This window comes from Zootoca vivipara, chromosome 8, assembly GCF_965207765.1.
Source record: "Zootoca vivipara chromosome 8, rZooViv2.hap1.1, whole genome shotgun sequence".
Lineage (NCBI taxonomy): Eukaryota > Metazoa > Chordata > Lepidosauria > Squamata > Lacertidae > Zootoca > Zootoca vivipara.
Genome location: NC_142591.1, coordinates 64,336,631 through 64,363,837, shown reverse-complemented (window position 1 = coordinate 64,363,837; position 27,207 = coordinate 64,336,631). Strand labels below are relative to the sequence as shown.

The following is a 27,207-nucleotide window of genomic DNA, read 5'->3' as shown; positions in this document are numbered from 1 at the left end:
AAGGAATTTACGCTGCTGAGGGTGAGAAGTTGAGGCTGTTTTTTATCTGGAAGAAGGATTGATGGGGACGGAACGACAAGGGAAGTGAGCTTTTTAATTTTTTTTTTCATATACTCTACGAGTTACTCCATACCTTCCCGGACGTGATGTCCTTGTTTGTTTGGAACAAACGAGAAATAAAAGATATCTGTGTGAGTAATGAATTTTATAAACTGTTGATATTGAGTATATTTTCTGAAGATGTAAAACTGTTGAAGAGAGAAGCCCCCCTCTAATTGGATAGTAGGAGTGCCTGGAAAGCGTTTGGAGGATTTATGAGGTGTGACGCACTTTGAATTTGAACAGCGACCTGAAGCTAAGTTCAGCTATAGGGCAAGGAGAGCCACTAATTTATCAAGAGTTTATGCATAATGTGATGGCTGGGTCCTTTGCCTGGAAAAGCTGTAAATTTTATAAAGATTGTTAATCTACAAAGTTATGAGAAGAAAGCGAAAGTGATTTGAGTTTTCTAAGATGGTGCTGCTCCGTGTTGAAAGACCGATGCAACAGGGACGCTCCAGATCAAGAAGATTTATGGGGAGGCCGGACTGATTAAAACTCACACAGGAGAAAGAATATATGTGAAATCTCGTTTGATACTTATCTCAGCAGCTGGGGAAAAATCGGATGAAAGAGGAAAACATCTTTGTGATTGTAGGGGAAAGATCGGGACTATTATAGACTTTGAGTGACGATTTGGACTTTAGAAAAAGACGGCAGTGGGCAGTTGCGAGGAATCCCCAATTTCTTGAAGCATGGGAACCCCGAAAATTTTAGATGATTTGGCATAACATTCGGTTTGATTGATATGTATTTGTATAATTTGAAATAATGGAAATGATATAATTGTTTTTTAATTGGAAAATTAATAAAAATAGATTATAAAAAAAAGAAAGTCTAAGAGAGACTGGGACTATTCTCAGAATACTCATAAAACAGTTTGCTCCAAAAGTCCCCAAGCACCTTAGTGTTTACCCTGCTCTCTTATCTGCAAAAGGAGTTTGGGGGGGGGGGGGAGAAACGGCACAGAAAGTTACTTACCATTCGGAAAGGCTAAAACACTGATGATTAGAAAAAAGAAGATCACACAGAGGATGCCTTTCCAAATATTATCTTCTGGGGTTGAATCATCCCTAAAAAGAAAAAGTTTGTAATTAAAACAACAACATAGGAGATTCAGGCATTATCTGCGAGTAAATTCCACTGAACATAGCAGGCTTGATTTAATCTTTGTAGGCTACTTTCCCAACAATTAAATTGAGCTCAAAGTAGCTCACAGCAATAAAGCATAAAATACAAACACTTTCTAATAGAGTAAGCCTGCAACTTCTGCACATTTAACTTGTGCTCGTTCAGTTTTGAGCTTCGAAAAAAAATTAAAAAATTAAAGAGGGTGGGCGTCTAGGAAAAAGACTTTGGCAATCCCACCCACCATTGTACGCAATGCATTTAGACCATATACTGTACAATTTTGGCTCTAGGTGCAGTTCCCCACCCCCACCCCACAGGTGTTGCAGGCTTAAGTTGTGGGGGCACTGTTTTACAGCTATTCCTTTCTTACCTGAAGGATCAGTTCCAGAGAGTAGCACTGGAGAAATGCCCTTTAGCACCCTTGCATTTGTATTATGGGGTCCCTTTGCGGCCTATTTTGTCCCCAATGCTATTTAACAGCTATATGAAGCTGCTGGGGGCACTGGGAGATTTAGATCAAAGTGTCACCAGTAAACTGATAACACGTTTCATCTGAACATCTGAATCAGGACTGGCTTTGGATCAGGGTTTGGGTACACAGGAGGGCTGGATGAGGAACAGCAAACTGAATTTAAACCCTGGCGAGACAGAGGCCCTGTTGGAAAGAGGTTCCCATGACTGGCAGAAAGGTGAGTTACCTGTTCTGGACAGGGTTGCACTTCCTTTGAAAGAACAGATACACAGCCTGGGGGTGCTCCCAGACGCATCTTTGTCCAGGCTAAGCCCTTTTTTACACCAGCTTTTGTTGGTAAGACAGCTATGGCTGTCCCTGGGCTAAAACAGTTTGGACACTGTGGTCTTAGCACTGGTAACCTCAAGACTGGATTATGGGACTGCAGTGCACTTTATGTGGCGCCTGCCTTGGGCTGAACCCGGAAGCTGCACCTTGCGCAGAATGCGGCAGCCAGGTTGTTGATCGGGGTATCCCATTGACACTGTGTAAAACCTCTACTGAGGGAGCTGCACTAGCTGCTAATATGCTACCAGGTTCAATTCAAGGTTTTGCTTTTAGCACTTAAAAAACAACTTGGGACCAGGTTACCGAAGGGACTGCCTCGCCCCAGGAGTATTCCTGCCTGGTCACTGTGTTCCTCATATAGGGCTCTTCTGAGACTTAAGACATGCCACAGAGGTGCACTTAGTTTGTACTAGAAACTGGGCTCTTAGTATCACAGCTCCAACTCTCTGGGCTCAATTACCAGCTGAAATTAGACCCAAGTGTCATAATGTTCAGGTGCCTACCAAAAGTTATTTCAGATAGGAAGGCTTTCCCTGGGGTATGACCCAGTCATTTGTGAAATATTAATAGTACATCTGTAGAAATAGTTTTGTTTTGCTTTTTAGATTTTGTGTGTGTGTCATTTCCATCTTGTTGCATTCCGCTTCAATGTTTGTAAGCTATGGGGCAGTTCATAAATTTGTAAAATAAACAACCCCCATAATGTTTTGGACAATTTGCATCATATGTGCCAAAAAGACCACTGAGTTAGGCAAGGGTAATCCAGCACTTGAATTTACATTCTCCCCTAGCTCTTCTCTATAGAAAAGTATTGTGGCTCCAAGCAACCCCAGCTTTGTGTTAAATCAGTATGCAAGATATAAAACTTCTTTTTATAAATAACAAAAATGGGGACTATCTTTATGAGCTCTCACACACTTATTCAGAAAGAGCTGTGCTCCAAATGCCATATTCCATGGCAGTCAATTCCAGTGCTTTCGATTTAAATAAAAATGCAAGGTCCAACTTTTCTCATCTGTGTTTCACACCTTGAAAGAAGGAAAAATAAAAAACGACTGCTTTCAACCTGTAGCTTTATTCTATTTTGATTTTTCCCCCTTCTGCTGTTATATTTTCCCCACTAGGTTTGGCTTTGCTTTATAGTTTTTGTATGATTTTGCAAACCACCTCAAGCTGTGTTAAAGGAAGAATATAGAGGGTTTCAAAGAAAACAAAACTATTACTGTTATTAACATTAGCACTTATTTTTGCCTTGAAAATTCTCACAGAAATGAAGGCAACCAAATTGCTTTTAACAGTAACCAAGGGATACAGGTTCGGGCATCTCAGCTACATGAATAGATAGAACAATGGCACATATTTAAGCTCTTTGAAGCAACGTGTGTAAGACATAGGCAAGATTTTAAAATATTCTTAAAAAGAGGTCATGACCATGGCGGCATTCGTCTTAAGAACACTTCTCTGAATTTCTGCTAACACACTCGCTGTGCCACGTCCCTGTTTAGCACCGAATGTAAGTAACCTGATGTGGAAAAGGTGATGCAGGGCCAAACTAGCATTACACACAGGTGTTGGTTAACATTTCCTTTGTTTTAAAGGAAAGCAGCCTCAGGGCACTCCAACTGGGAAGCAAGCAAAGCCAATGGCCAGAGGTGATGGGTGTAGTTCAGCGGCATATGCTCTAGGGCAGGGGTCAGCAACCTTGTTCAGCCGTGGGCCGGTCTACCATCCCTCAGACCATGTGGTGGGCAGGACTATTTTTTTGAGGGGGGGAGGGGAATGAAACGAATTCCACAAATAACCCAGAGATGCATTTTAAATTAAAGCACACATTCTACTCATGTAAAAACATGCTGATTCCCGGACCGTCTGTGGGCCAGAGTGAGAAGCCGATTGGGCCGCAACTGGCCCACGGGCCTTAGGTTGCCTACCTAGGACCACAGAAGCAGAGGAGATGGCAAAACAGGAACTTCAGGATTACCAAAGAGCCTGGACATGAGGCGATTTAGGAGGATGGGGAAACACATGGAGGAACCCAGTTCAAACTGTTTCAATGCTGAATCATCAGCTTTAGATTATCATCTTGATCTACAGAAAAAAACAACTCTCCCCTGCTCCTCTTCCATAACTGATGATGAATCAAAACAGAGGATAACCTTGATATGTGGTCATACCATCACATCAATACAGGTGTGGCTGGAAGGGTAGCTTTGTGCTATTATAATGCACAATGTAAGTTAGCTTGAAATATCAACCTAGGCCAGGCATGGCCAAACTTGGCCCTCCAGATGTTCTGGGAATACAATTCCCATCATCCCTGACCACTGGTCCTGTTAGCTAGGGATGATGGGAGTTGTAGTCCCAAAATATCTGGAGGGCCAAGTTTGGCCATGCCTGACCAAGGCACTCTCAGCTTCCAAAATTAGAGACAAACTAGGTAGCTGTCACAATGACCATGCATCTGGTAAGTTAGCAAGTTGTCATTGTCGTCTCTGCTCCATATTTGGTTCATGAGGCAAACACAGCAAGGGGAACGTATTCCCAGCTCTGCCTTTGGCTAATGCCCTTGTGCTTCTGTTCTTCCGTAATCGTGCAACCTCTTTGCCGGGGATTCTGTGGCGCATGGCACAGGGTTGGAACAATAAACATCAGGAAAACTTGTTGCGATGGAACAGAATTGTCCTCTGTAGCTCCAAAGCACATGACCAGAACTAGTGGGTGGAAATTGGAGAGAAACAGATTTCAACAAAACATCAATAAATACCCTCACAGTACAAGCAGTTCAACAGCAGAACAGACTTGCTCAAGAGGTAATGGGCCCTGCTTCACGGAAGGTGTTTAAACAGACGCTGGACAGCTACCCGTCTGGGAAGGCAAGTAGCAGAGGGCATCTATGGTCCTTTGCAAATCTAAATCTAAGCTTCTAGGGATGCCCGACAGGCAGATCTGGGCACAATTTTTAAAAAGTGTCCTACAAGGTATTACCAATGGTCCACCCAGTCTAGCATTTTAGCCATTGGAAACTCAGTCTTCTTGTGCCACCAGATCCCTGCCCAACTTAATCAAGGTATAGCAAAATATTTTCCCAGTTTCATTCATACAGAAAAGAAAAACAGGCAAAAATTGGCCACCCCTATTATTAACACTAACAAGTAGTGACAACGAAGCCGTGACAGTCTCTCTGAAGTACATAGGAACCGTATATCCTAACATCAGCAATAAAGTAAAATCCAAGGAATCAAAACACACATTGTCACCAGAAAGGTGAAAATCCACTAGGAGAGGATGGTCTGGAAAGTTCATTTGCATAAAAGGATATCACTAGAATTGCCTTCAACAACATTCTGAAGAAGGTTTGGTGTGGGGTTTTTTTGCCCAGAGAAAAGCAACAGACATTTAAAGAAATTTCAAAAGGGAAAGGGCAGCAACGGAGAGAAAGAAATGAGCAAATAAATGAGGTAGTTTTATGACCTTACATCTCCAGCCTGATCACTGAGATCATCTGTAGGAGCATCACTGGTCCCCCAAGTTGGCAAGATTCATCTGACAGCAACAATAACCAAGCCGGCTAATTCCTGTGGAATCCTCTGCCAATAGAGCTTCAGCAGGTGCCTTCTGTGTTAACCTTTAAATGCCTGCTGAGAAGTTTTCTATGCCAGCAAGCTTATGCAGGCAATTAAGAAAATATATATTCCTGTAATAGTAATTTGACGGTATCCAAATTCAATTTTTTGCGTGGTTTTATTGTGTAAAGATACTGTTGTAAACACTTTGCTATTTTTTATGATATAGCATTATATAGTTTTTATAATTAAATAAATGTAGTTGGTCCCAGCCGGGCCAGTGAAGGGGGGCTCACAGTATCATCTCTTTATATGATGTTATAGAATCATAGAATCATAGAGTTGGAAGAGACCACAAGGGCCATCCAGTCCAACCCCCTGTTGTTGTTGTTTAGTTGTTTAGTCGTGTCTGACTCTTTGTGACCCCATGGATCATAGCACGCCAGGCACTCCTGTCTTCCACTGCCTCCCGCAGTTTGGTATGATACAGCCACATAAAATGGTTGTGAACTGAGACACTCTGGAGTTGTATATATACGCCATACATTTAAAACACATTGTTTCTTCCAAAGAATCCTGGGAACTCTAGCTCATTCCTCAAATTCCCATGACCCTACAGTCCCCAGGATTTGGGGGCAGGATAATGTGCTTAAATGTGTGTTTGCAGCCCAGGACTAGGGGAGCCAATTAACTGTTGGCCTTAGCCAGACTCATGGAAGGAGTCTCTGTATCTCACCTGTACCTATGATGTAAACTGATGATGTACTCACCTTCTTAAACTTACGCTTAATTGAAACGAACTACACCAACATAAAGCAACCATGCACTGAAAGTTGTGTCTATACATCCTTCTTTCTTTTTTTTTGGAAGCAGTTCAGCTCAACTATTTTCAGAAAGGTGCTACTGTATATGGGCAATGCACATCCATTAGGATTCTTAATTAGCATCTCCCAACTCTCCTGCAAACTGATGCCTACTATTTATAGTCACGTCATCCCAACATTTTAGTATAGTATAGCAGCCCCGAAACTAGCACAAAAGGCGTACGCACAGAGCACACGCATTCATGGCTTTTTCACTGCATTATGTATAGGATGAAACTGCGATTGGTCACAGCAATCCATTGGCACACAAAGCTACATAAAGAGATAGAAAACTCTCATGTGCTATGGTCTTACACTCTACATGCTGCAGTTTGACACTAATTCTAATATGAAAGGTAACCACGTTGGAACTTTGTGAAATTGAAAGGGCCCTAAAACCACCTCAAATTATAAATGAAGAGTTATAATTTATCCAGAAAGCTTGACAGCTCAGTAAGTGACCAATACTTTTGTATGAAGTGTATCAGATGTACTTTGCCCTAGGGAAACAATTCAAAACACCTGCCGCTAGTACTGTAAGATACTTAAAAAACAAACAAACCTCTTTCCCATGAGTAGCTTTATGAATTTGAGAGGGAAGTAATCGCTAGAAGCATGCTTTGACAAGAACAGGGTGGGGAATGAAAACTTCAGAAGGTTCTCTATTTACTAAACCTATCCCAGCATATTTGCAAAGTTACATAAAGGAAGCCTACATTAAATTACCATGTCCAACAACGCATGAATCTAAATGAACTTATTGATAACTGGCCAGTTTGAAGGATATTTTGTCATGCCTAGCTTGGTATTCTGATTCTGCTCCACATATTTTACTCTCAGGCCTTTCTCGCCTAGTCTACTGGAGCCATGGTTCCCAACCTGTGAGCTGCAGACCACCAGGGACCACAGTTATCCCAATGGGTCCACAAGTAATGCTCCTCTAACCAGCGATGATTTCCTCAGCCTCCCTCTTCTTTGCAGTGGCATCTCCACATGTGCTACAGTGAATCAGGTGCTTTGGCCTGTAAGCTTCCTTGCTTTCCTTCCTTAGTGATTGGTGTATTTAGAAGAGCCCAACGGCAAGGCATAGGAATGCATTAGTTTTCTATCTTTGCCTTCCCAGCTTTGTCCGCAGAGACTCATTGCGCCTGGGGTTTCTTGGTCTTCTACACATAGGACTTATTGATGGGCCCTTAATTTGATTTTAACAGGCTCCATGAAGTGGACCATTAGCAGGATTTCTGCATCCTAATTCATCATTGCATTCAAATTCCTTAGTTTTAGCATTATTGGAGGTGGTTTATAGTGCTTTGTTGGGATAAATTCTGTGGATTGGGGTTGCCTAATTATGTTGTGTGTATTCTGGTCATTTGGTGTGCAGATCTTTTGGAGCTGGCTGTTGTTCTGAATAGCATTTGTTGCTCATGCTCACTGCCTTATAAAGAAGATAGATAAATACAAATAATAAATATAAATAAAAAACTGCAAACAAGTTAACTGTACAGTATACATAAAAAGCTTTACTTCTAGGGATTAGGGATTTCATTGAAGTCTACAGCTGGTAATGCTGATTCTATACATAGGAATGTATTATACTAGCAGGAATTAAAATTTTCATTTTAATTCTGTTGGGGATTGCATCAACTGAGTTTACTGGGGGGGAATCAATTTTTATTTAGTTCAATTTGATTGGCTGGGTTGTTGATCATTGGGTATACTGGGGAAACCAATGAATGAATTCTTGATTATAAACAAATTCATCTTCCATACCTTTCTGAATCAATTAATTGGGTTGATTGCATCTGGGGAAATGAATGAATTTACATTTATGAATGAATATGCTACCTATTTAAATACCTTTCGGAATTCATTACTTGAACTGTTGATCGATGGGGGGAATAAGAAAGCAGATAAACACCAGGGGGGAATAAGTAAAACGAATTTCTGCTGCTTCCATTGATTTTGACACGTTTGCAAATTCATCAGGAAAAGGGTACCAGTACTTTTTCGCGATTCTGTGTTTTCTCAGATAACGGAGGGGGGGGAACTTGCCTAATTTTTTGAGTGGAACTTACACCTCGGTAAACGTGCATAGGAAGAACCGATGGCACCGGCAGCCCATCTTTCTTCCCTGGAGGAACATAAGGACTCGTGAGAGATGTCCTCATTCGGGTGGTGAACCGGACCAAGCCCTTCTCCGCCCGCCCCAGCAGGGCTGACCGTCGCCATCCCCACCCACCGCAGTCCCTACTTTGCCCCAGGGGGGCTCCTCTTCTTCTTCTTCATCTTCCCCCAATGGAGCTGCTCGCTCCCCTCCCCGCCTGCCAACCCCTTTCTCCCACCTGGTGAAGGCGAAGGCCATGAGGCTGAGGATGGTGAAGCTGAGCAGGGTGATGGTGTGCGGCCGGTAGAAGAACTCCAGCGTGATGTCCTCCACTTGCTGCTCGTTGATCATGCGGAAGTGAAGCCGGTAGTTCACGTCGTCCTTGCTCAGGGTCCGGCTGCCCATGTACGACGCCATCGCCTCGCCGACCGGCGGCCGCCTCCGCCGCCTCCTCCGCCGCCTCCTGGCCTCGCCGGCGGCCACCGCGGGGGCGACCCGCTCCCGCCGCCTCAGCCCGACCGCGGCCGAAGGAGCCGGCGCGGGGTGGAAAGACGGCAGGGAGCGCGCTGGGCGGCTGGCCAGGCTGCTGCAGCGGCGCCGCGGCGGCGGCCCCAGGAGGGGACGCGGGGGGAGAGGAGGCGCTGCGGAGGGACGGGCCTTGCTGGGCCGCCGCAGGCCGCGGGGAGGAGCCGGCTGGGGAGCCTCGCCTCCTTCCCGCGCGTCAGAAGCATTCGCCCGAGCGGGGAGCGCGACCGCTGCAGCGAGTCCGGAGCAGGCGAGGGCCTGCATGGCTGAAGCGAGCCGGGGACTTTCCTGACAGGGACAAGCCGGCGCCGGCGGGACACCAGGTAATCGCCTCGCTTAGGTCTTTGTCAGAGCCGGGCCTCGGGGCTGGACCCTGCGGACTCAGCGCTGGTGCGAGTTCATCTTCCCCTCGAGGAATCCCCTTTGGAACGGCGGCTTCTATTGTTGCGTCCCCGAAGGGCCTCTTGATTCGGTTCGTCTCGATTCGCTTCTCTGCCCCAATCAGTTTGCATGCTTCGCTCGGAAGTCAGGCCCGGTCTCTGGGTTCAGTGGGGTTTGCAACCAGAAACGTGGGAAGCTGCCCTATATACAGAGTCAGGCTGCTGGGTCCATTTAGCTCAGTACAGTATTGTCTACAGCAGCTTTTCTCAGCTTTGGGTTCCCAGAGGTGGTTGGACTAAACTCCTATCATCCCCTAGCTAGCAGGACCCAGGGGTCAGGGATGATGGGAATGGTATTTGCAGAGCTGGAAGGGACCTTGAGGGTCATCTTGTCCACACACACATCCACACACCCGCAATGCAGGAATGTTTCTCCTAGCCTGAGACTCGAACCCACGACCCTAAGACTGAATCTCATGCTCTACCAACTGAGCTATCATATCATACAACTTTTAGAAGACATCTGAAGGCAGCCCTGTTTTGGGAAGTTTGTTTTTTATGTTTGATGCTTTATTATGGTTTGTGTATTCTGTAAGCCGCCCAGAGCGACTGGGGAAACCCAGCCAGATGGACAGGGTAATTTAGTTGGCATCCAGCTGTCTTGAGAGGCAATGGAAGAGTGCGCCATCAGGGTAAAGTCAAACAGTTTGAGAGTTACAGCGCCAGACCAATGGGAGAGACATATTTTATTGCAGCTTGGGCAAATGAAGGCGTCTGGTTTCAAATACACCATGGGGTTTATTCTCTCTGCACTCCTCCCAGCAGTCATTTCTCCTTTGGTCACTGCTGTGGATATGCAGTCCACCTATCTGTCTCTAGGCACTGTGGTCATCTGCATGAGATAATATTCCTGACAATATCTGGGGACTCAAGGTTGAGAGCAGCTGGTCTACACTCTCCCAGCTCCGCCTGGAGAATGCAGGGGATTGAATTTAGGGCCTTCTGCATGCAAGGCTCTACCATTGAGCTAAGGCCCTTCTCCAGATAAACTGCATAAGGCTATGTAGCCGTGTGCTGGGAGAATGAAGGTGGGATCCTGTGCACACTGCCTTGAGAGCAAGGGCCATTGAGCACAACAGGATATGTGTAGCCCAATTCTGTCCATATTTACATAGAAGTTAAAGCTGCAATTCTGACACAAGCAGTTATCTACGTAGATTAGTTGTGCCCCTCTTTGGAACCTCAAGCGTCACTTACAACAGTTTACAAAAAGACACTCAAATTAATATCACACCAAATCTAGGGATTTTTTCAGACGGCATTTTTCATGTTCTTCTCTGATACCATACCAGGGAGCTGCTCTTAGCACAATCCTGGTGCAACTTTTCCAGTCATCTCCAGCCAGTTTTACATGGGTGGTGGATGATGGGAGTTATACCCCCACAATACTTGCGAATCCAATGTTGTGGAGTGGGGCTGTGCAGGTGGGACTTATGATGGAAGCAGTCTTCTCTTTTTGGCAGCAAGTCATCTTAGCCAGCCAACCTAAATGCACCAGAGTTCATAATTTATTTGTGGCACATAAACAAGCCAGAGAGAGAGAGAGAGTGTGTGTCCTTGCTTGACTACTGAAGTCAATTCTTACTCTCCACGGGGAGATATACCAACCTGAAATAATGGAAAATTGTGATATTTTAAGCTAACATTTTCTTCTGTTTTATGTTCTGTGGTATAGCAGTGTTAGCTCTAGGGGTGCTGTGCGGGGAGGCTTGGGAAAGTTCAAAAGGTACTCATGTCCTCAGTGGGCACTTTTCCTTGAGTGGATCCATGTCCTCCTGCCAGTATCCATTTGCTTGCTGCTGCCTCCTACCTGCTGTGGAGCTTATCTGCATCACCACTCAGAGGAATGGAGGGCAAGTGAGTGGAGGCTGCTATTGCTATTCCTTTTCCTTCCTATTGTTGCTGAGAAAGGACAGGGAAATGGGTAGTGACAGCAAGAAGACGGAGTAGCACAGCCAGGAGGCTCCAGAATTAGCAGTGGGACCCCTGCTGCTGTGTAGGACTCAGATTGTTGGAGTATTCCAAAAACATCTTCAATAAAGTATTGCTACTCTACGCTTATACAGCATGACGGTAACATTACAGTATATTGCTTTATATCAGCTTTCTCCAGCTTGATATGCTCCAGATGTTTTAGACTACATCTCGCATTAGTCACAGGCAGTATGACTAATGCTTAGGGATGATGGAACTCGTAGTCCTCGAAGGGCAGCAGTTTGGGGATGGATGCTTTAGACCTTTGCTATATGTGAAATAATACTTTTGCAAAATGGTACTGAATGCATTTCAGTTCTGCTTAAATATTAATTGAATTCATTAATTGTTCCTGTGTAAACTTTTATGCATACAAAATTGGTTTGAATGTTCCCTTGACCATTTTCTTTCTCAATTTTGACAGAATATTGACTAAGATGGCTTCATTGACTCGACAGATATCCAGATGTTGCCCCTTGCTAAAGAAAAACAGTATTGTGAATAGTGCAAAACAGCTAAGAAAGCAAGCTGTCAAAACATGGACACTTCCTCTTCAACAATCCGGATTGCCATTGTTTTGTCCTTACAGATACTCATGTCAACTAGTGTTAAAGAACTCTAAGACTGTACTTTTTGATAACCATGTACGATGCTGTAGTTCAAGCACTGAACTGAATCGGAGTCCAGATAATAATTCATCCTTAGTTAACAGACCAGAAACTGAAATAATATCCAGTTCGTATACTGAAGCATTGCATGAAGAAGGTATGTAACGAATAAAATATGTATGGAAGTTGTGACCCTCCTAACGCCATATCTAAAATTTAGATTTTAATGCACATTTCTTGTGCATCGCTTGCTTACTTGTAACAAGGCTTGGAATTATTGGATTATGTTTCCAAATTATTGTTTGTCAGTAAACTCTTAAGGGCTCAGTTCTTCCTGAACTGCTGGGATTTAAGTCAATGGTTTGGCTTAGCTTTGCATCCAAATCCTGGTTTATGGCTTATGGCCTGTTTGGAGAGAGACAATCATGAGCCCAGGTTTGAAATGTAATGCTAAGCCAACCATAACTTAGGTCACGACAGCCCAACAAAAGAACAGTTATTTTTGTTCCTTGCACACCAGCATACTAAATCTTCACCTTAGATAAGAGAAAATAATGTTATATTAGGCAGCATTCCTTTGCAGAAATGTGTATTACATAACAATGTGTACTATTATGAGGACTTTAAATAAAAAAAAGCAAACTGATACGGAAATACAGGGGACTTGATTTAAGATTGGAAAATAAGAAACTGAGAGAAATTGAAAATGGCAGATATACCCATCCCTGTTTGGAATACATAGGATAGGACTCCTCAATAACTATGCATTGTCTATTCTTCTATTGCTTTGAACAGTAATATCCCAGTTGCTGTTGAAAGTCAGACAAACAGGAACAATAGGATCAGTGAACACTTGTTAATTGTCCACAATAATGAAATAATGTGACAGTAACTTAACTTAACCCATTCCCAGTTCAGTGTCTATTTTCTGTCCTTATGCTCATTTTTTCTCAGTAACTGTTGCATAGCAGAATATCTCACTGTCAGAAAGCTGATGATCACTCTGGTTCTAAATTTAAATTGTGAAATTTCTCTTCCCTGACTTATTGGTATTATATTCCCACTGGCCTCTGTGAAGGTAAATGCCGCACACAGAGGGAGAGAGAAAATGTTATATCTGTTGTTTTCTCAATGGTTCTTTTTCCTTAATGACCTTCAGGATTAGAAGGCACTTTGCCGCCTTCCCCTTTTGAGAAAGTTTCAGAAGATGAGGCTCTTCAGATCAGGGCTGAGCCACCACTTCCATTTGAATCGTTCTCGCTTCAAGATTATGTTGATCATTCAGAAACACTGCAGAAGCTGGTGCTTCTAGGTAAGCATAGCTGTACTGGGCAGGTTCTTCAATATATGCTAAAGATTCTTCAGCCTTTTCTTCCTATATCATGATGCTGTGCATACAAAGTCATTATTTGCTTTTGATACAGTAAAATGGCAAAAAAATGGTTTTGCATGCACAGCATGATAGCAGCAGAATGTATAGTGCAGAGGTAGCTGTGGCCTTCAGATGTTGAACCTGCAGCTCCCATCAACACTGACCATAGTGCTTGGGCAGTTGCAGTCCAAGCACCATGTTGGCTATCCCTATATTCAAAAATATAGACCACAAAGCAAGAAGGGTATAGTGAGGATAGGAAAATGCAAAGCACTGCAAAAGCACCTTTCACATTTTTCAAGGACAGGAAGCAGGTCGGTGTGAACTGTGAGGAATCGGTGAAAAATGAGAACTTGCTTAGAACGGCTTCATTTTAGCTACGTGGACCTTAAGATTTGCAGCTTCAGGTTTGCAAAAGTACTATGTTGAATTGCAAGATGCCTATGACAGCATTTTTTCTGAATGGCTTCATCTGGAACAGCGATAAGAAATGCATGGCTCTCCAGGCGGGGGTTTCAAATCCCATCAGCTCCAGCCAGCATGGCCAGTATTCGAGAATGATGGAAATTGTAGTCCAACAACATACAGAGAGCCACAGAGAATTGTTCTAGAGAGTGAAACCAACCCATTCAATCAATCCACAATTATATGATTGTTTGTTGCAGATTTTAAAACCCCAATAAGTAAAAACCTGAGGGCAGCCTTTGAGTCCATTCTGCCATTATCCTCAGTAGTTCAGAGCTGCTGTATCATAGCTCCTTTTGGCAGCAATAGATAACATTGCTACATACCATAAAAAAGCATTGAAGACACTTTGCACAAACTTGTACGTTCTTACACTATTAGAAATCCAGAATTTTCCATTAAGCATCCCACTAAATTTATGTTTGAATGTGCTGCAGGAGTTGATTTGTCCAAAGTGGAAAAACGTTCAGTTGCGGGCCAGCTATTTCTCAAGTTGGACTTTGAAAAAGATATAAAAAACATCATCCTGTTTCTCAAGGATGTTGGCTTGGAAGATAAGCAGCTTGGGCCGTTCCTCACAAAAAATCCCTATATTTTCAGAGAAGAAGTGGAAGATCTAAAGACAAGGTAAAATGACTTCTGTATTCTGTTATCTTGTTCTCTCTCATCTATCTATCATCTATCATTATCCACATGCCTGAAATATTCCTATATTTCGTCGGTGTATGCCTGAAATATGTTACTTTGCTTTAAGGATTTTGTACAGTCTGCTTAAGCTGTCCTTCTCAATCAAATGTTGTAGTAGGGGAAGGATTGCTGGTGATCCTGTTCCACAATTTCAAGTGTTCAAGCATCAGCAGGTGCTGATTATGCTATCCAGAAGGTGGTCAGACTCCGTTATTGCAAATGATTATTTCCAAATGGAGTCCCAAAATGAGCAAACCTTTTTAATACATAAGTTTTGCTTTCATTGGTACATTTTCTGAAGCTGGGCATGGGAGATACTTGGTCTGTTTTCAACAGAAATAGCAAAGTATTTTGAATCATAACCGCAGAATTTTGTTCCAGACATTCTTCTGAACATGGCAGTTGTCAGAACAGTTTAGCTTTATGTAGACACCAGCTAAGCTAAAGGACAGCTTTCTCAAGTAAGGAGGATTAGAATCAATCTTGTGTCGTAAACATGAACCTAGGTGTAGGGGAAACTACACAAAAAATAGTATTGTGGGAGTGGAATTCAAATTCAAATATTCTTTGTCATTGGAATTATTCCTAGAGGCTGTTGGGCAGGGTGGAGTGGTAGAAAATAAATGGGGAAACTAGGAAGTTGGTTAGAAATGCATTTCTCCTGTCTCACCCTTCCTCTTGAAGGCTTGTTATTAATTGACTGTTCTGGCTGAAGATTACTGCATCCTAAAGATAGGTCAAGGTAAAGGGACCCCTGACCATTAAGTCCAGTCGCAGACGACTCTGGGGTTGTGACGCTCATCTCGCTTTACAGGCCAAGAGAGCTGGCGTTTCTTCGCAGACAGTTTTTCTGGGTCATGTGGCCAGCACGGAAACACCATTTACCTTCCCGCCAAAGCAGTACCTATTGATCTACTTGCACTTTGATGTGCTTTCGAACTGCTAGGTTGGCAGGAGCTGGGACCGAGCAATGGGAGCTCACCCCTTCGCAGGGATTTGAACCACCAACCTTCTGATCAGCAAGCCCTAGGCTCTGTGGTTTAGACCACAGCGCCACCCGTGTCCCTTCATCCTAAACATAATGCAGTTAAAACAGAATGAACAGGAGCATAGATCTATTTGTCTAAAGTGAAAGTGTCATTTTTGCAATTGCCAGTATCCGCTTCAGAGAGAGAATGCAAAGCTGAGCAATAAAAAGCTTTATATACCAGATGGGTTGAGTAATTGTATTGACCCTGCATAGGCCTCACGCAATAATTTGCTCAGACAGTCTGGAGCAGTGAAATGATGGCTCTTAAAAATGAGGCATCAATACAATCTCTTCATAAATATGTATACTAATCATTAAACATTTTTCAAGGCTGCATCTTTATGTAGCCAAAAGAGTACCATACCTGTGCTTGACAGAAGTGTTTGCAGGCTTGGGTGAACCCCAAGATCTGCAGAAGAACAAAAATTATTCAAGGGTGGGGGGAAACTGGGGTGGGAAACACTGAAAAGACCCTACAGTACTAAGGAATGAGTCTACTTAGTGGCTATGAAATGTTAGGTGACTGTTGAAGGGAGACGAGTCGGGGGAATATAATGGAATATCTCAAAAGAAGACAGTGGTGGGAACCCTGAAGAGGAGCACTCCACAATGCTCTGTTTTGTTGTAGTTCCTACATGCCTCTCCAGAACATTGAATGCAATTACCGTAACAGGAAAAAAGGATTCAAAATTGGCTGGGGCATCTGAGCATTGGGGCATCTGAGCAGGTTTAAAATCTAGTGTGCAATTGTACTTGTGCTGCTGCAAAATGTATTCATGTCTGTTAACTACCAAATTAATAGTTAACATTAGGATCAGAGGAATCTGCCTTATACCAGCTCATACCATTGGCCCATCTACCTCAGTATTGTCTTCATGGACTGGCAACTGCTGTCCTGCCAGGGTTTCAAAAGGGGCCTTTCTTGCTCCTGTGATAACAGACCCTAAATGATGTTTGCCTGAACTCAGATAGCTTTTTAGATAAGTAGATGCGGTAGTATGCAAATGTTTTGTATCTTCCTGTAGTGGCATAAGCTGATGCAACAGAAGCAGGATGTGGTATTTTGTAAAGCTGGGCTGAAGCAACAGCTGGTAGACTACATTGAAAATAATTTGTTTAGCATTGCCTAACTTAGTGTATTTCTCTAGAGCAGGCATCCCCAAACTGCGGCCCTCCAGATGTTTTGGCCTACAACTCCCATGATCCCTAGCTAACAGGACCAGTGGTCGGGGAAGATGGGAATTGTAGTCCAAAACATCTGGAGGGCCGCAGTTTGGGGATGTCTGCTCTAGACCCTGTGCTCCCAGTTAGATGTGCACAGGCTTCCTAGTCTTGTGACTGAGCCACCAATGAGATATTGTATGCTTTGTTCTGTACTGCATCTTTTGTAAGCTGCATTGAGACATATGGAGAAAAGCAGGGTATAAATTTATTAAATGTGCAGCTCTGTCCTATCTGAAATAAACCCCTTAAATTAATAGGTGTTACTTTATTTTATTTGTATCCCACTATTCCATGGGGTCAGGGTACCTAATATACATTTCGTCAGTATTTCTGTCTCTGTCCATAGAGGAGCTCACAATCTGAGCATAACGTTAAGATGTGGGGGGGGGGGCTCAGGCCTAGGGACTGGTTGTGCCCTCCAGAGCTCTCTATATCTGGCCCTCAGGACTCTCCATAGGACACATTCCTCACTGTTTCTGCTCTTCATGGAGTGATTTTGCCCTGCTTGGAATGTGTCTTTGAACTATGTAATATTTCTTGCTTGCCTGAATGAAGAGGCAGCAGTTGTAAATGCAAACCACTGATTTTTATATAGCTGGAAAGTAGCCTACTATATAACTATAGAAGGCTAGAATAGAGTCGTCTGTTCCAACCCCCTGCAATGCATGAATCATTTGCCCAACATGGGGCTTGAACCCACGACCCTGAGATTAAGAGTTCCATGCTCTATCAACTGAGCTATAATGTACCCTACTATACACAAGTAAGAGTTGCATGGATTGCTGCATCCACATTTTGCCTCTGGCCTTGCCCACCACTGATACACAGCCTGCAGAAGGTTTCCCATAAGGCAATGTGGCCCTTAGGCTGCAAAAGGTTGCCCCCTACTGGTTGGAGGGAACAAGTCATAGGAACATAGGAAGCTGCCTTATAACTGAGTCAGACCATTTATCCATCTTGCTCTCAGTATTGTCAGTACTGACTGGCAGCAGCTCTCCAGGGTTTCAGATAGGCAGTCTCTCCCTGCTCGACCTGGATGTACTAGGGGTTGAAATTGGGACCTATGTTCAAGGCAGATGTTCTGCCACTGAGCTCACATTATCTTGCCTCTGTGGCTCCCCTTCTCCCCGGTTACAGGGAGAATTTCACAACATACAACTTGTTCCATTCAGCTCCCTTCACCTTCTCAGTGGAAACAAAAAGACACGGCTAAGAGGAGTATACTGTGGTAGGGAACCTAGGATTATATCCCTCTGAGATCTTTTAAGTAGGCATATCATAGCCTTTAAGGGCCTAGTCTTTAGCAGGCAGGATTGGCAGTAGTGGCAGCTAACCTGATTTGCTTCTCTCCTTCACCTGTATGTCGATGTAGGATGTGTAGATGTTTAGGATTGTTCCTGTGATTTCTTCTTCTTCTTCTTCTTCTTCTTCTTCTTCTTCTTCTTCTTCTTCTTCTTCTTCTTCTTCTTCTTCTTCTTCTAAAGATGCCCTTTAGTTCATCAGATCACCTTCATTAAATTGCCAGTTTTGATGGTGAAAATGGACATTTCTTTCAGTGCAAGCCATTTTTTTAATAATAAGATCATGGGCTGATATTGACATAATTTTTGTTTAAATACAGCTGGCAATCATTAAATTAATCCAGGCATAAAATATTTTGCACCAAGGGTGTTTATTTTCTTTGCCGTTAATTGGAAATCATGGTATTTTGCTTTTGTCATACCTGCAGACTTTTCCACCCTTCTTCTTGGCAGCTTTGCTTGTTAATATTATTACAACATCCGTCATTTTGAAACATACTGCTGAGGAACTGGCAGAGCTGGATAAATGATGGCCTTTCTTATTTCCCTCATTTTAATTTGGATCTTTCTCTCTTCCAGGGTAGCATATCTAACATCAAAAAAATTCAGCAAGGAAGCAATTGCACAGATGGTCTCAGGGGCTCCATATTTACTTCTCTTTTCTGTGGAAAGACTGGATAATAGGCTGGGTTTCTTCCAAAAAGAACTTGGACTCAATGTACAAAAGGTGCCTTCTGTTTTCACTTGGGTCATGGTGGTTGGGGCAGAGGGCCTATTGTTAAAATAACTAAACAAATTCCACAAGCAGGTAGCTAATATCTCTCGCATTACAGGGACCTAAAATGCTGTTTCTTAAATACTATTATCTTCTTAGAACCATATATAAAGTATACAACCTTGTGCAGACAGTTCAAACTAGTTCATCCAGATTTTTGAGGAACACCCATTACAATTTCTTTGCTAGTCATCCTGAAATACTAATTTTATATGGAATAATGCCTAAGCTAACAGATAAATAATTGACTTGGAATTTCAGACAACAAGATCACAGAATGGAGGTTCAGCTGCACAATATGTTGAGAACTTGTCCTACGAAAGCCTTTTTGAAATTGTTCTGTCAAATACACACGCTTATCACAGGTGCAGCATACATAGCTGGCCTGTGGTAGAACGTACAGTGGTGCCTCGGCTTACGAACGACTCGACAACCGAATTTTTCGACTTACGAATGGGGATAATGGGCGCCTGCTTATGAATGTCTCGACATCCGGGGGGGGGGGACACGGCGGTTTTAGATAGGGATTTTTCTACTTACGAATTTTTAGTTAGGGTTGCTTCGACTTACGGATTTTTCCGTTTTCAATGTATTCCTATGGGAAATCACATTTTCAATGGCGTTTTTCGACTTACGGATTTTTCGACTTACAAAGGTGCCTTCGGAATGAATTAAATTTGTAAGTCAAGGCACCACTGTATCTTAAAAGTAGCCCCAGGACCCCAGAATGTTGAGAGGCCTGATGTTCCCTAAAGCTGCCATACCCCACCCGCAACGCAAACAGTGGAAGGCGGTCAGCAGCAACCCAAACAAGATTGGGTAGAGCCAACAACCATACAATCCCAAACAGAACCCCAGAACGTAGCTTTGGAGTTTCTGCTTACAGAGCTGAGGCTTTTAGGCAAGTGGACCCAGCCTTAGGGAAGCTGTCTGAACACACCAGCACTCCTTCCACCTCACTTAAGCCTTTCCCTGTGGTGCCTGGAAGCTGGCAGCATGAAGGGTGAAACTCTGTGTAAAGAATCACCCAGGCCGGATCTGTTCTTTAATTTGGGCTTCCATTAATTAGTGGCATCACTGACTTGGGTGATCTAATCTTTCAGTTTATCCTTGGTTCGAGACTATGAAACAAAGGGGGGGAGAGACTTCTGCCAAGCATTGCAGGGCTTCCCTTCTGCTCCCTCTGGCTGTGAGGTGGGCACTTTGCGACCCCTGATGCATGCAGTACCCTACAGTACACATGAAGGAAAGATAGTCATATATTCATTGATCCTGAGACACAGGCTGAAATACTGTACACACCCAGGAGTATGTCCTATTGAAGAGTGGGGCTTGCTTCAGCAGAGAGGTACATAGCATTGCTCCAATAGTGACCTGCCCAAGACTGCATGTACAATGGAACCTCTACCTGCGACCATAATCCATTCTGGAGGTCCGTCCGGAGGTTGAAACAGGTCGCTGGGAGAGGCGCCGTTGCGTGCAGGTGCAAGTGGCGATTGCCCGCTTCTGCGCATGTGCGAACGGCGATCACCACTCCTGCAACCCCAAATGGCGGCAGCCCCGCTGGATACTTCCAGGTTTGCCGCGGACGTTGGGCGAAATGAATGCAAGCGGAGACGGACGTAAGTAGAGGTTTGACTGTAATCATATTAGAACAAATAAGTCTCTTCACACATTATTGTACAGGAAAAAATCCCCTGTGCAGGAAAAATGCCACATATTGAGGGCCTTTTGCTCACCCAGTGGAAAATGTACGCCTTTTCAAGTAGAATAATTCAGTGCTGTTTTAAAAATGTCCAGTAAAGAAATGCAAATACAAATTTCTTTTATCTTAAGCAGATATTATCTAATACACATTACTTTACTTACTATTATTTTTTTCCTTCCTTGTATTTAAAATGCAGACCAGAGATGTAGTAACTCGTCTTCCAAGGTTACTGACTGACAGTCTTGAGCCTATTAAAGAAAATCTGAAGGTAAGTTAGGGTAGTATCTTAGAGTAGTTAGCCATTTGAGCTCTTAGAAAAGCTTTAAGAGATGTAACAGGAAATATAAGAAGTACAGCAGCCTAGATAGGGTTGCACAGGCGGCGGCACAACTTAACACGTGTCAGGTGGCAAAGTGTAGCGTGAATAATAACTTGGTCTTATAATCTGCTACTTAAAAACGCTGCCAAAGTGGATGCTGGAATCCTAGAGAAGGGTTGCTGCTGGTTCCTTTGCCCAAGCACTGGAGCTCTGATCCCAAACTCTGATACAGTTAGTGTGTCTCCTGATGACGGAAAGCATCCATCAGTGGAATGAGGAGGCACCAGTCAGTTCAGCAATACTCCTTCACTGTATGTGACATGAGATCCTAAGGGTAATCAAAGTATCGGCCAAAACTCCTTGTGCCATTTTATTCGGGTTTTTGAAGAGACAAATGATAAAATGGCATTTTAAAGACTTACGCACAAGCAGGGGTCATTAGAACTTTTTCATGAGTGAAAATGGCAATTTTAGACTTCCAATATAATTTAGTAGTTACACATGTTCCTCTAGCACAAGAGAGGACTTCAGGTTTTATTGAAAAGAATTGTGGTGGCCTCGTAAGCATGAGACTATGGACTTCATACCTGGCAGTTTGCGCAAATGTGATGGAGGCTTTCTTCTCCTTCTCCTCCTTCTCCTTCTCCTTCTTCTTCTTCTTTATAAGCTGCCTGGGCAGCTTCCAGGTTGCTACAAAAGTGCCTCTCCTTCTTTTAATCTGAAATTCTATTGAAAGTTTTCAACCTACAATACAATAAAAATAAGTGCCTCTCCTGTGTCTCATCACTTGTCAACATATTTCCCTCTTTCCTGATGTGTTTTAAGCTACATCAGCTGACTTCATCATAATCACTCTTTTTCAGGTGTATGAGCTGGAACTTGGTTTTAGTCAGAACGAAATTCGGCATATTGCACACAGAATCCCCAAGAATTTAGGTATAAGCAAAAGGAAGCTAACAGAGATCTTTGACTACGTGCACAACGTCATGGGCATTCCCCACAGCATGATGGTTCAGTTTCCTCAGGTGAGACTCTTGGATGCTACCTAGTTAACTGCAGTCATAGGAAGAAGTTTGAAAACGGGGAACTGTATTGAAGGGAAAGTTCTGTAGTCTACAAACTGTGTGATGGAAAGGCATAGGTTAATATACTGTAGAATGGCATCAATTTGTAGCTATGATTGTTCGCCTTAAATGCCACATAGCAAATGTGGGCAGGTTTGAGCTAACAGGTTAGTCCTACTGTTTTCAGTAGGTCTTACTAGCAAGTAAGTGCACATAGGAGGGCAGTCTTGGCAATTTCCGTCATTAGCATTGATTTTGTTTTTATTTCAGGTTTTTAATTCAAAGCTGCTGCGCATCAAAGAAAGACACATGTTTCTTAAATTCATTGGAAGAGCACAATATGATCCCAAACAGCCCAATTATATCTCCTTAGAAAAACTGGTATCGCTGCCAGATGATGTGTTCTGCGCAGATGTTGCCAAAGCAGAAAAACAAGACTTCTGCATTTTCTTGAAAACACTGTAAAAGAAAAGAAACAAACTTTGTTGATAAAATAAATCTGAAGGTGTTTTTCTTAATTGCACGTTTTGTGGCAAAAATGACAACTTGTGAAGCTACTTCATCTAATCCTACATCTTGAAAATATACAAACAGGCATATTTTATACTGCTGACAAAATACCAAAAGAAGACCCAAAATAAAGGCAATAATACTTACCGATTTGCTGGTGAGAAAGAGAGGGAGGGAATTTGTTGGAGCTCTTTTCTGTTAAGCTTTGGTATTTTTGTGGCGTTTGTAGAGAGCCCCCGGTCGTTTCACGGACTATTGACCTGTACACCACTACTTTATTCTTCCGCTGCCACCAATTTTGTGGGGGGAAACCCAGGGCTCCCCAGTGAAGTACTGAGTCTTAGTCAGGTAGAGTTAACAATGAAGATTAAAGTTTCAAACACAAACAAGCTTTAAAATACAAAATACAAAAAAGTTTTAAAATACATTTAAAACACTGTCACTCTATTCCAACCAAACTCGCTGTCAAAACCTCTGGGCTGAACCTCAAAATCAGGTAGGCTCCGCCTCCAGGTTTTCTTATTGGTCAACCTATTAACCTTTTCTCTTCCCCAGTACAAACGTATCCCCAAAGAATGGGCAAATGCCACAATATGATTATGAAAACCAATAAAGAAGCCTTTAAAAAATACAAACTTATTTAGAAGAGGGCACAACTAATATATAGGTGCACTGAGTTCAGCCCAGCACAGAAACAGTATTTGTAAAAGGTAGATATTGCCACAAACCAATCAAAGGATAATTATAAAAGTATTTCTATTCTGCCATATCATGAAATATCAGGGCAGTGTGCAGTGTTAAAAACACAACACATCATTTTTTTAAAAAAAATACATTGACTGGCTAATTTAAAAATTATATATAATTCTTGACTTGAAGGCCGATGTTCATTCTACTTGGACATAGTAATAGTGCTGCTTAGACTTAGAATCATAGAGTTGTAGAGTTGGAAGGGACCTGAGGGTCATCTAGTCCAACTCCGTGATGCAGGAATATGCAGCTGTCCTATGGGGAATCAAACCTGCAACCTTGGCAGTATCAGCATCACACTAACCAACTGAGCTATTCAGTCCAATATGCGCTGCTAACAAAATGTTGACAGCCAAAAAAAACCCCACATGAAAACCAGATCAGTGGGGAATGGAAAGGAGTGGCTGCAAAAGGAAGCCAGAGAAAGAAAAACTTAATTTAAAGAGCCACCTCATTGTCTGGATACGCCATGTCCCAGTTCAGACTGAGAATATACTTTTAAATGTTCCCAGTAATAGAAGTGAGAGCTGCCCATAGAAATCAAGGGGGATAAAAAGGAGTATCTGGAGCCCTCACTACATTTTGTTAGAGGCTTTTAGATTGATGCTAATAGGTCAGTATTAGTATTACTATGGCCCCAAATCTGTAATTAACATCTCTATAACTATGGCCATCTTAATTATAGGTCATGCCAAGGCAATTGGCCAGGCTTTCTATTTATCAACTATTTTACAAATCTTATTTCAGGGCTTTGTGTCTTTTGTGTGCCAGTAGTACTGCTGTATAACCACAAAACTGGTTGCATAGCACATTCTAAGGACCAGTACAGAATTTCTGTTACTTGCCATTCTACAGTAGTCAGTTCTGTACTTGGCAATATTCATTTAAAGGAGTGGAGGTCCAACTCAGAAAATAAGTCTTGTTTCCACACTTTTCTCAATGATGCCAAGGGTACACATGAAACACATTGAACTATTTCCCATGTTTATAATTTTTGAGAACTGTAAGGTGGTGAGAGACATTGAATTTTACAAGTGGGTTGGGAAATGGAAGTTGAACCTAACAAGGTTCAACAGTTCCACTTAATAACTATTAATATGGTTGTGAAAGTTAGCTCCAAAAAAGGGAGTTAATATTCACGTATGGAATTAATAGTCTTCTGGAATGCAACAGGAGAATTTACCAATCAAAGGGCTTACTTTTATATTAGCAATGAAGAAAGGCAATGGATAAGACCTACAGATGAATGGCTTTTTCAGTATGCTCATTTCCTTCATTTTTTTTTATAGGCATCAGCTTTTGTTATGGGTCTTCTTAAAGGTAAAGGGGCCCCTGACCATCAGGTCCAGTCGTGTCCGACTCTGGGGTTGCGGTGCTCATCTCGCTCTATAGGCCGAGGGAGCCGGCGTTTGTCCACAGACAGCTTTCGGGTCATGTGGCCAGCATGACAAAGCTGCTTCTGGCGAACCAGAGCAGTGCACGGAAACGCCATTTACCTTCCCGACGGAGCAGTCCCTATTTATCTACTTGCACTTTGATGTGCTTTCAAACTGCTAGGTGGGCAGGAGCTGGGACCGAGCAACGGGAGCTCACCCCGTTGCAGGGATTCGAACCGCCAACCTCCTGATCAGCAAGCCCTAGACTCTGTGGTTTAACCCACAGCGCCACCTGGGTCCCTTGGGTCTTCTTACTGGGTGCTTATTCTATTGTTATGAAAAAATGTACCCCAAAATGCGTTGCCTTTTAAGAAGGACAGACGCGGGTCGGAAGCTCCAAAATTTGCACTAAGTTCAGCTCCGCCGGGAAAATGACAGAGACCACACGATGCTGTCAGGAAAAACAAACTGATCCCTTTATTGCAGAATGCAAAGCTACAGCTGTAGGGTCCCTGCCTCTGGAAAGAAGGAAGGAACCCCGGAAAATGGTAAAGTCCCCTTATATACCCTCCTGTCCCTGCATGGAAATCTCTGGACTGGGAGGGAGGGGGAGACAAGGGCGACGGGTGGGGGATCGGATTAGCTGGGTGCGGAGATGACTTTTCCTTTCAGATGGAGAGATGTCAATCACTCTTCTCCTGTCGCTGATGGTGCTCCCTGTTGTTTGGCAGGAAGGGCAATCAGTCGAGATGGGTGCAGAGGTGGGGCAGTTCCTGGCGATTTCCGTGGGGTGGAAGTCCGCCCGGCAGGTGTTTTCCTCCAGGCCATGGAAGGGTGGGCTACGTTGAGGATGGCAATTTATTTGAATAAAGTTGTTCCAGCTAATCCCTCTATTGTCCGTGTGTCCTTGAATGGGTATAGGGTGGTAGTAGGGCAAGGTTCAGGTGGGTTGGGATCATACAGGGTTCATACAGAAAATATACCTGGAAAACATACCTAATACAGGGATTTCTAATTAAAAGGTAGCAATACAGTTCTAAGATATAAAACAGCAATTCCAATACAGAGAGATACTAGCAATTCTAATACAGAGGCAGCGGATAGAGATTTCATGGTAAGAGAACATATAATAGGCTGAGTAGAACTTGAGTAGAAAAGTGTCACTTTGGATTTGGGCGGTTTCCCCCCCCCCTTCTTCTGGAAACATTGTTTTCTTCTGGGCGGAGGGGAGGTGGAGAGGGGAAATGTGTGAGTTTATGCTAACTGTTGTGCATATGCAGATCCTTAAGCCTTCCTTCAGGCAGGGTCGCGTCCTAGCGGGAGGGGTGGGGAGACAGGGAAGATGGCATTGAACAGGATTCTGGGTATTGCAGCTGTCAAATTCTGTCACCCCTCTCTGTTCATTAATAATGGTGTCCTGCAACACCCCCCCCCCCAATATGATTTTATAACACTAGGAACCTTTTTGGGTATGTAGCACACCGCTTCTATTTCAAGCATTCAACCCCTGGTGTTAGGAGTGCGTTAATGGCACTGCAATCTCACCCCACCCCTCATCATTTCCTGGAGTTCCTCCAATTTTATTTAACAGCACAGGGAAATAGTAAGCTACCGGTATTGGATTTATTGATTTATAAAATGCTGCACTTTATTATCATTTTTCTCAGTGTAGCTTGAGTCTTATTTGGGTTTGTTGTTTAGTATAGTAACTACAGCTAAGAAAACAAAGCCCCACCGGAAACTGTTTATGGGGAACTCGGTGGTTCTTTTTGCAGGCAGCAGGGCTCCAGTCAGTCGTTAGCAGTCGTTTGCGGCGCAATATTTTGAAGGTGAAATGCCGAGTTGGCCAAATACGCTGTTTCCAAAGAAGCTGTGCATGCGGGCTAATTATGGCCAGAATCAAATCGACACCTAAGTTTCCTTCCTGCCTGCTTTTTTCCCTCCGCCTTAACCTTCAAGCCCCCATTGCTCCTTTCCAGCTGCACCTGCCCTTGCCAGGTGTGAGCCAGCCGCAGGTGGCCACGATTTATGGGGCGTAGGGGGGGGGTGGACTGGGGCCTAATAAAGCCTGCCGCCGTGAGAAGCTCTCCCTCGGCCGATGTTCTCCAGTTGCGGCGCTTGTTTCCATGGGGTCCACGGAGCCGCTCACGTTTTCTGAAATCGCAGGCGGGGAAACAACATCAGAACGAACCAGGAAGCATAGCTGCCAAGTTTTCCCTTTTCTCGCGAGGAAGCCTATTCAGCATAAGGGAATTTCCCTTTAAAAAGGGAGAACTTGGCAGCTATGCCAGGAAGCGCCCGCTCCACGCAACAGAAAATCACATCCCGCGCTTTTTTTTTTAAGGAAAAAAAAAGAGTCTATGGTCCAGCCGCCGCGTAGGGACGCATAAGCGCGCGCAACCCAACCTTAAGGATCACGTGACAGCACAGGGAGTGCGGTGGGTGGGTAGGCGAGTTGCGAGCACGTGATCTGAAAGGGGGAATCTTGGCTTTTCCCGAACGTCGGTGCGCGTGCGCGTT

At 43.5% G+C, this 27,207-nt stretch overlaps 2 protein-coding genes across 5 annotated transcripts in view; one reads left to right on the top strand and one right to left on the bottom strand.

Moving 5' to 3' along the window:
- PTDSS1 (phosphatidylserine synthase 1) overlaps positions 1 to 9,248 on the bottom strand; it is a 41,748-nt gene extending 32,500 nt beyond the window's left edge. The window contains exons 1-2 of one of the 2 annotated variants that reach the window (XM_035124756.3): positions 8,798 to 9,248; positions 1,081 to 1,172 (exon numbers count right to left, since the gene is read on the bottom strand). In XM_035124756.3, coding sequence (XP_034980647.1) covers positions 1,081 to 1,172; positions 8,798 to 8,976 — 271 coding nt within the window. In that variant the 5' untranslated portion in view covers positions 8,977 to 9,248. The remainder of the gene's footprint in view (positions 1 to 1,080; positions 1,173 to 8,797) is intronic. The other variant, XM_088675728.1, reaches the window with a different exon arrangement.
- Positions 9,249 to 9,288: 40 nt separating this feature from the next.
- On the top strand, positions 9,289 to 22,569 carry MTERF3 (mitochondrial transcription termination factor 3). 3 transcript variants are annotated; one of them, XM_035124752.3, is made up of 8 exons: positions 9,289 to 9,407; positions 11,923 to 12,263; positions 13,266 to 13,418; positions 14,381 to 14,570; positions 18,765 to 18,912; positions 20,865 to 20,936; positions 21,851 to 22,012; positions 22,322 to 22,569. In XM_035124752.3, exons 2-8 carry the CDS (start codon positions 11,936 to 11,938, stop codon positions 22,514 to 22,516), a joined length of 1,248 nt encoding a protein of 415 aa, XP_034980643.1. In that variant the 5' UTR covers positions 9,289 to 9,407; positions 11,923 to 11,935; the 3' UTR covers positions 22,517 to 22,569. The 3 variants fall into 3 exon arrangements, with proteins under 3 accessions (XP_034980643.1, XP_088531855.1, XP_060133679.1); XM_088675729.1 differs by lacking the exon at positions 9,289 to 9,407 and adding an exon at positions 11,169 to 11,377; XM_060277696.2 differs by lacking the exon at positions 9,289 to 9,407 and adding an exon at positions 11,200 to 11,381.
- Positions 22,570 to 27,207: the final 4,638 nt, after the last annotated feature.

Excerpts from the sequence above, each read along its gene's own strand:
- MTERF3 (XM_088675729.1), top strand. The coding sequence starts at position 11,184 with ATGTTCTGTGGTATAGCAGTGTTAGCTCTAGGGGTGCTGTGCGGGGAG. Across the intron at positions 11,378-11,922 it reads ACCACTCAGAGGAATGGAGG|AATATTGACTAAGATGGCTT; the intron begins GCAAGTGAGTGG and ends CAATTTTGACAG. Across the intron at positions 12,264-13,265 it reads TGAAGCATTGCATGAAGAAG|GATTAGAAGGCACTTTGCCG; the intron begins GTATGTAACGAA and ends AATGACCTTCAG.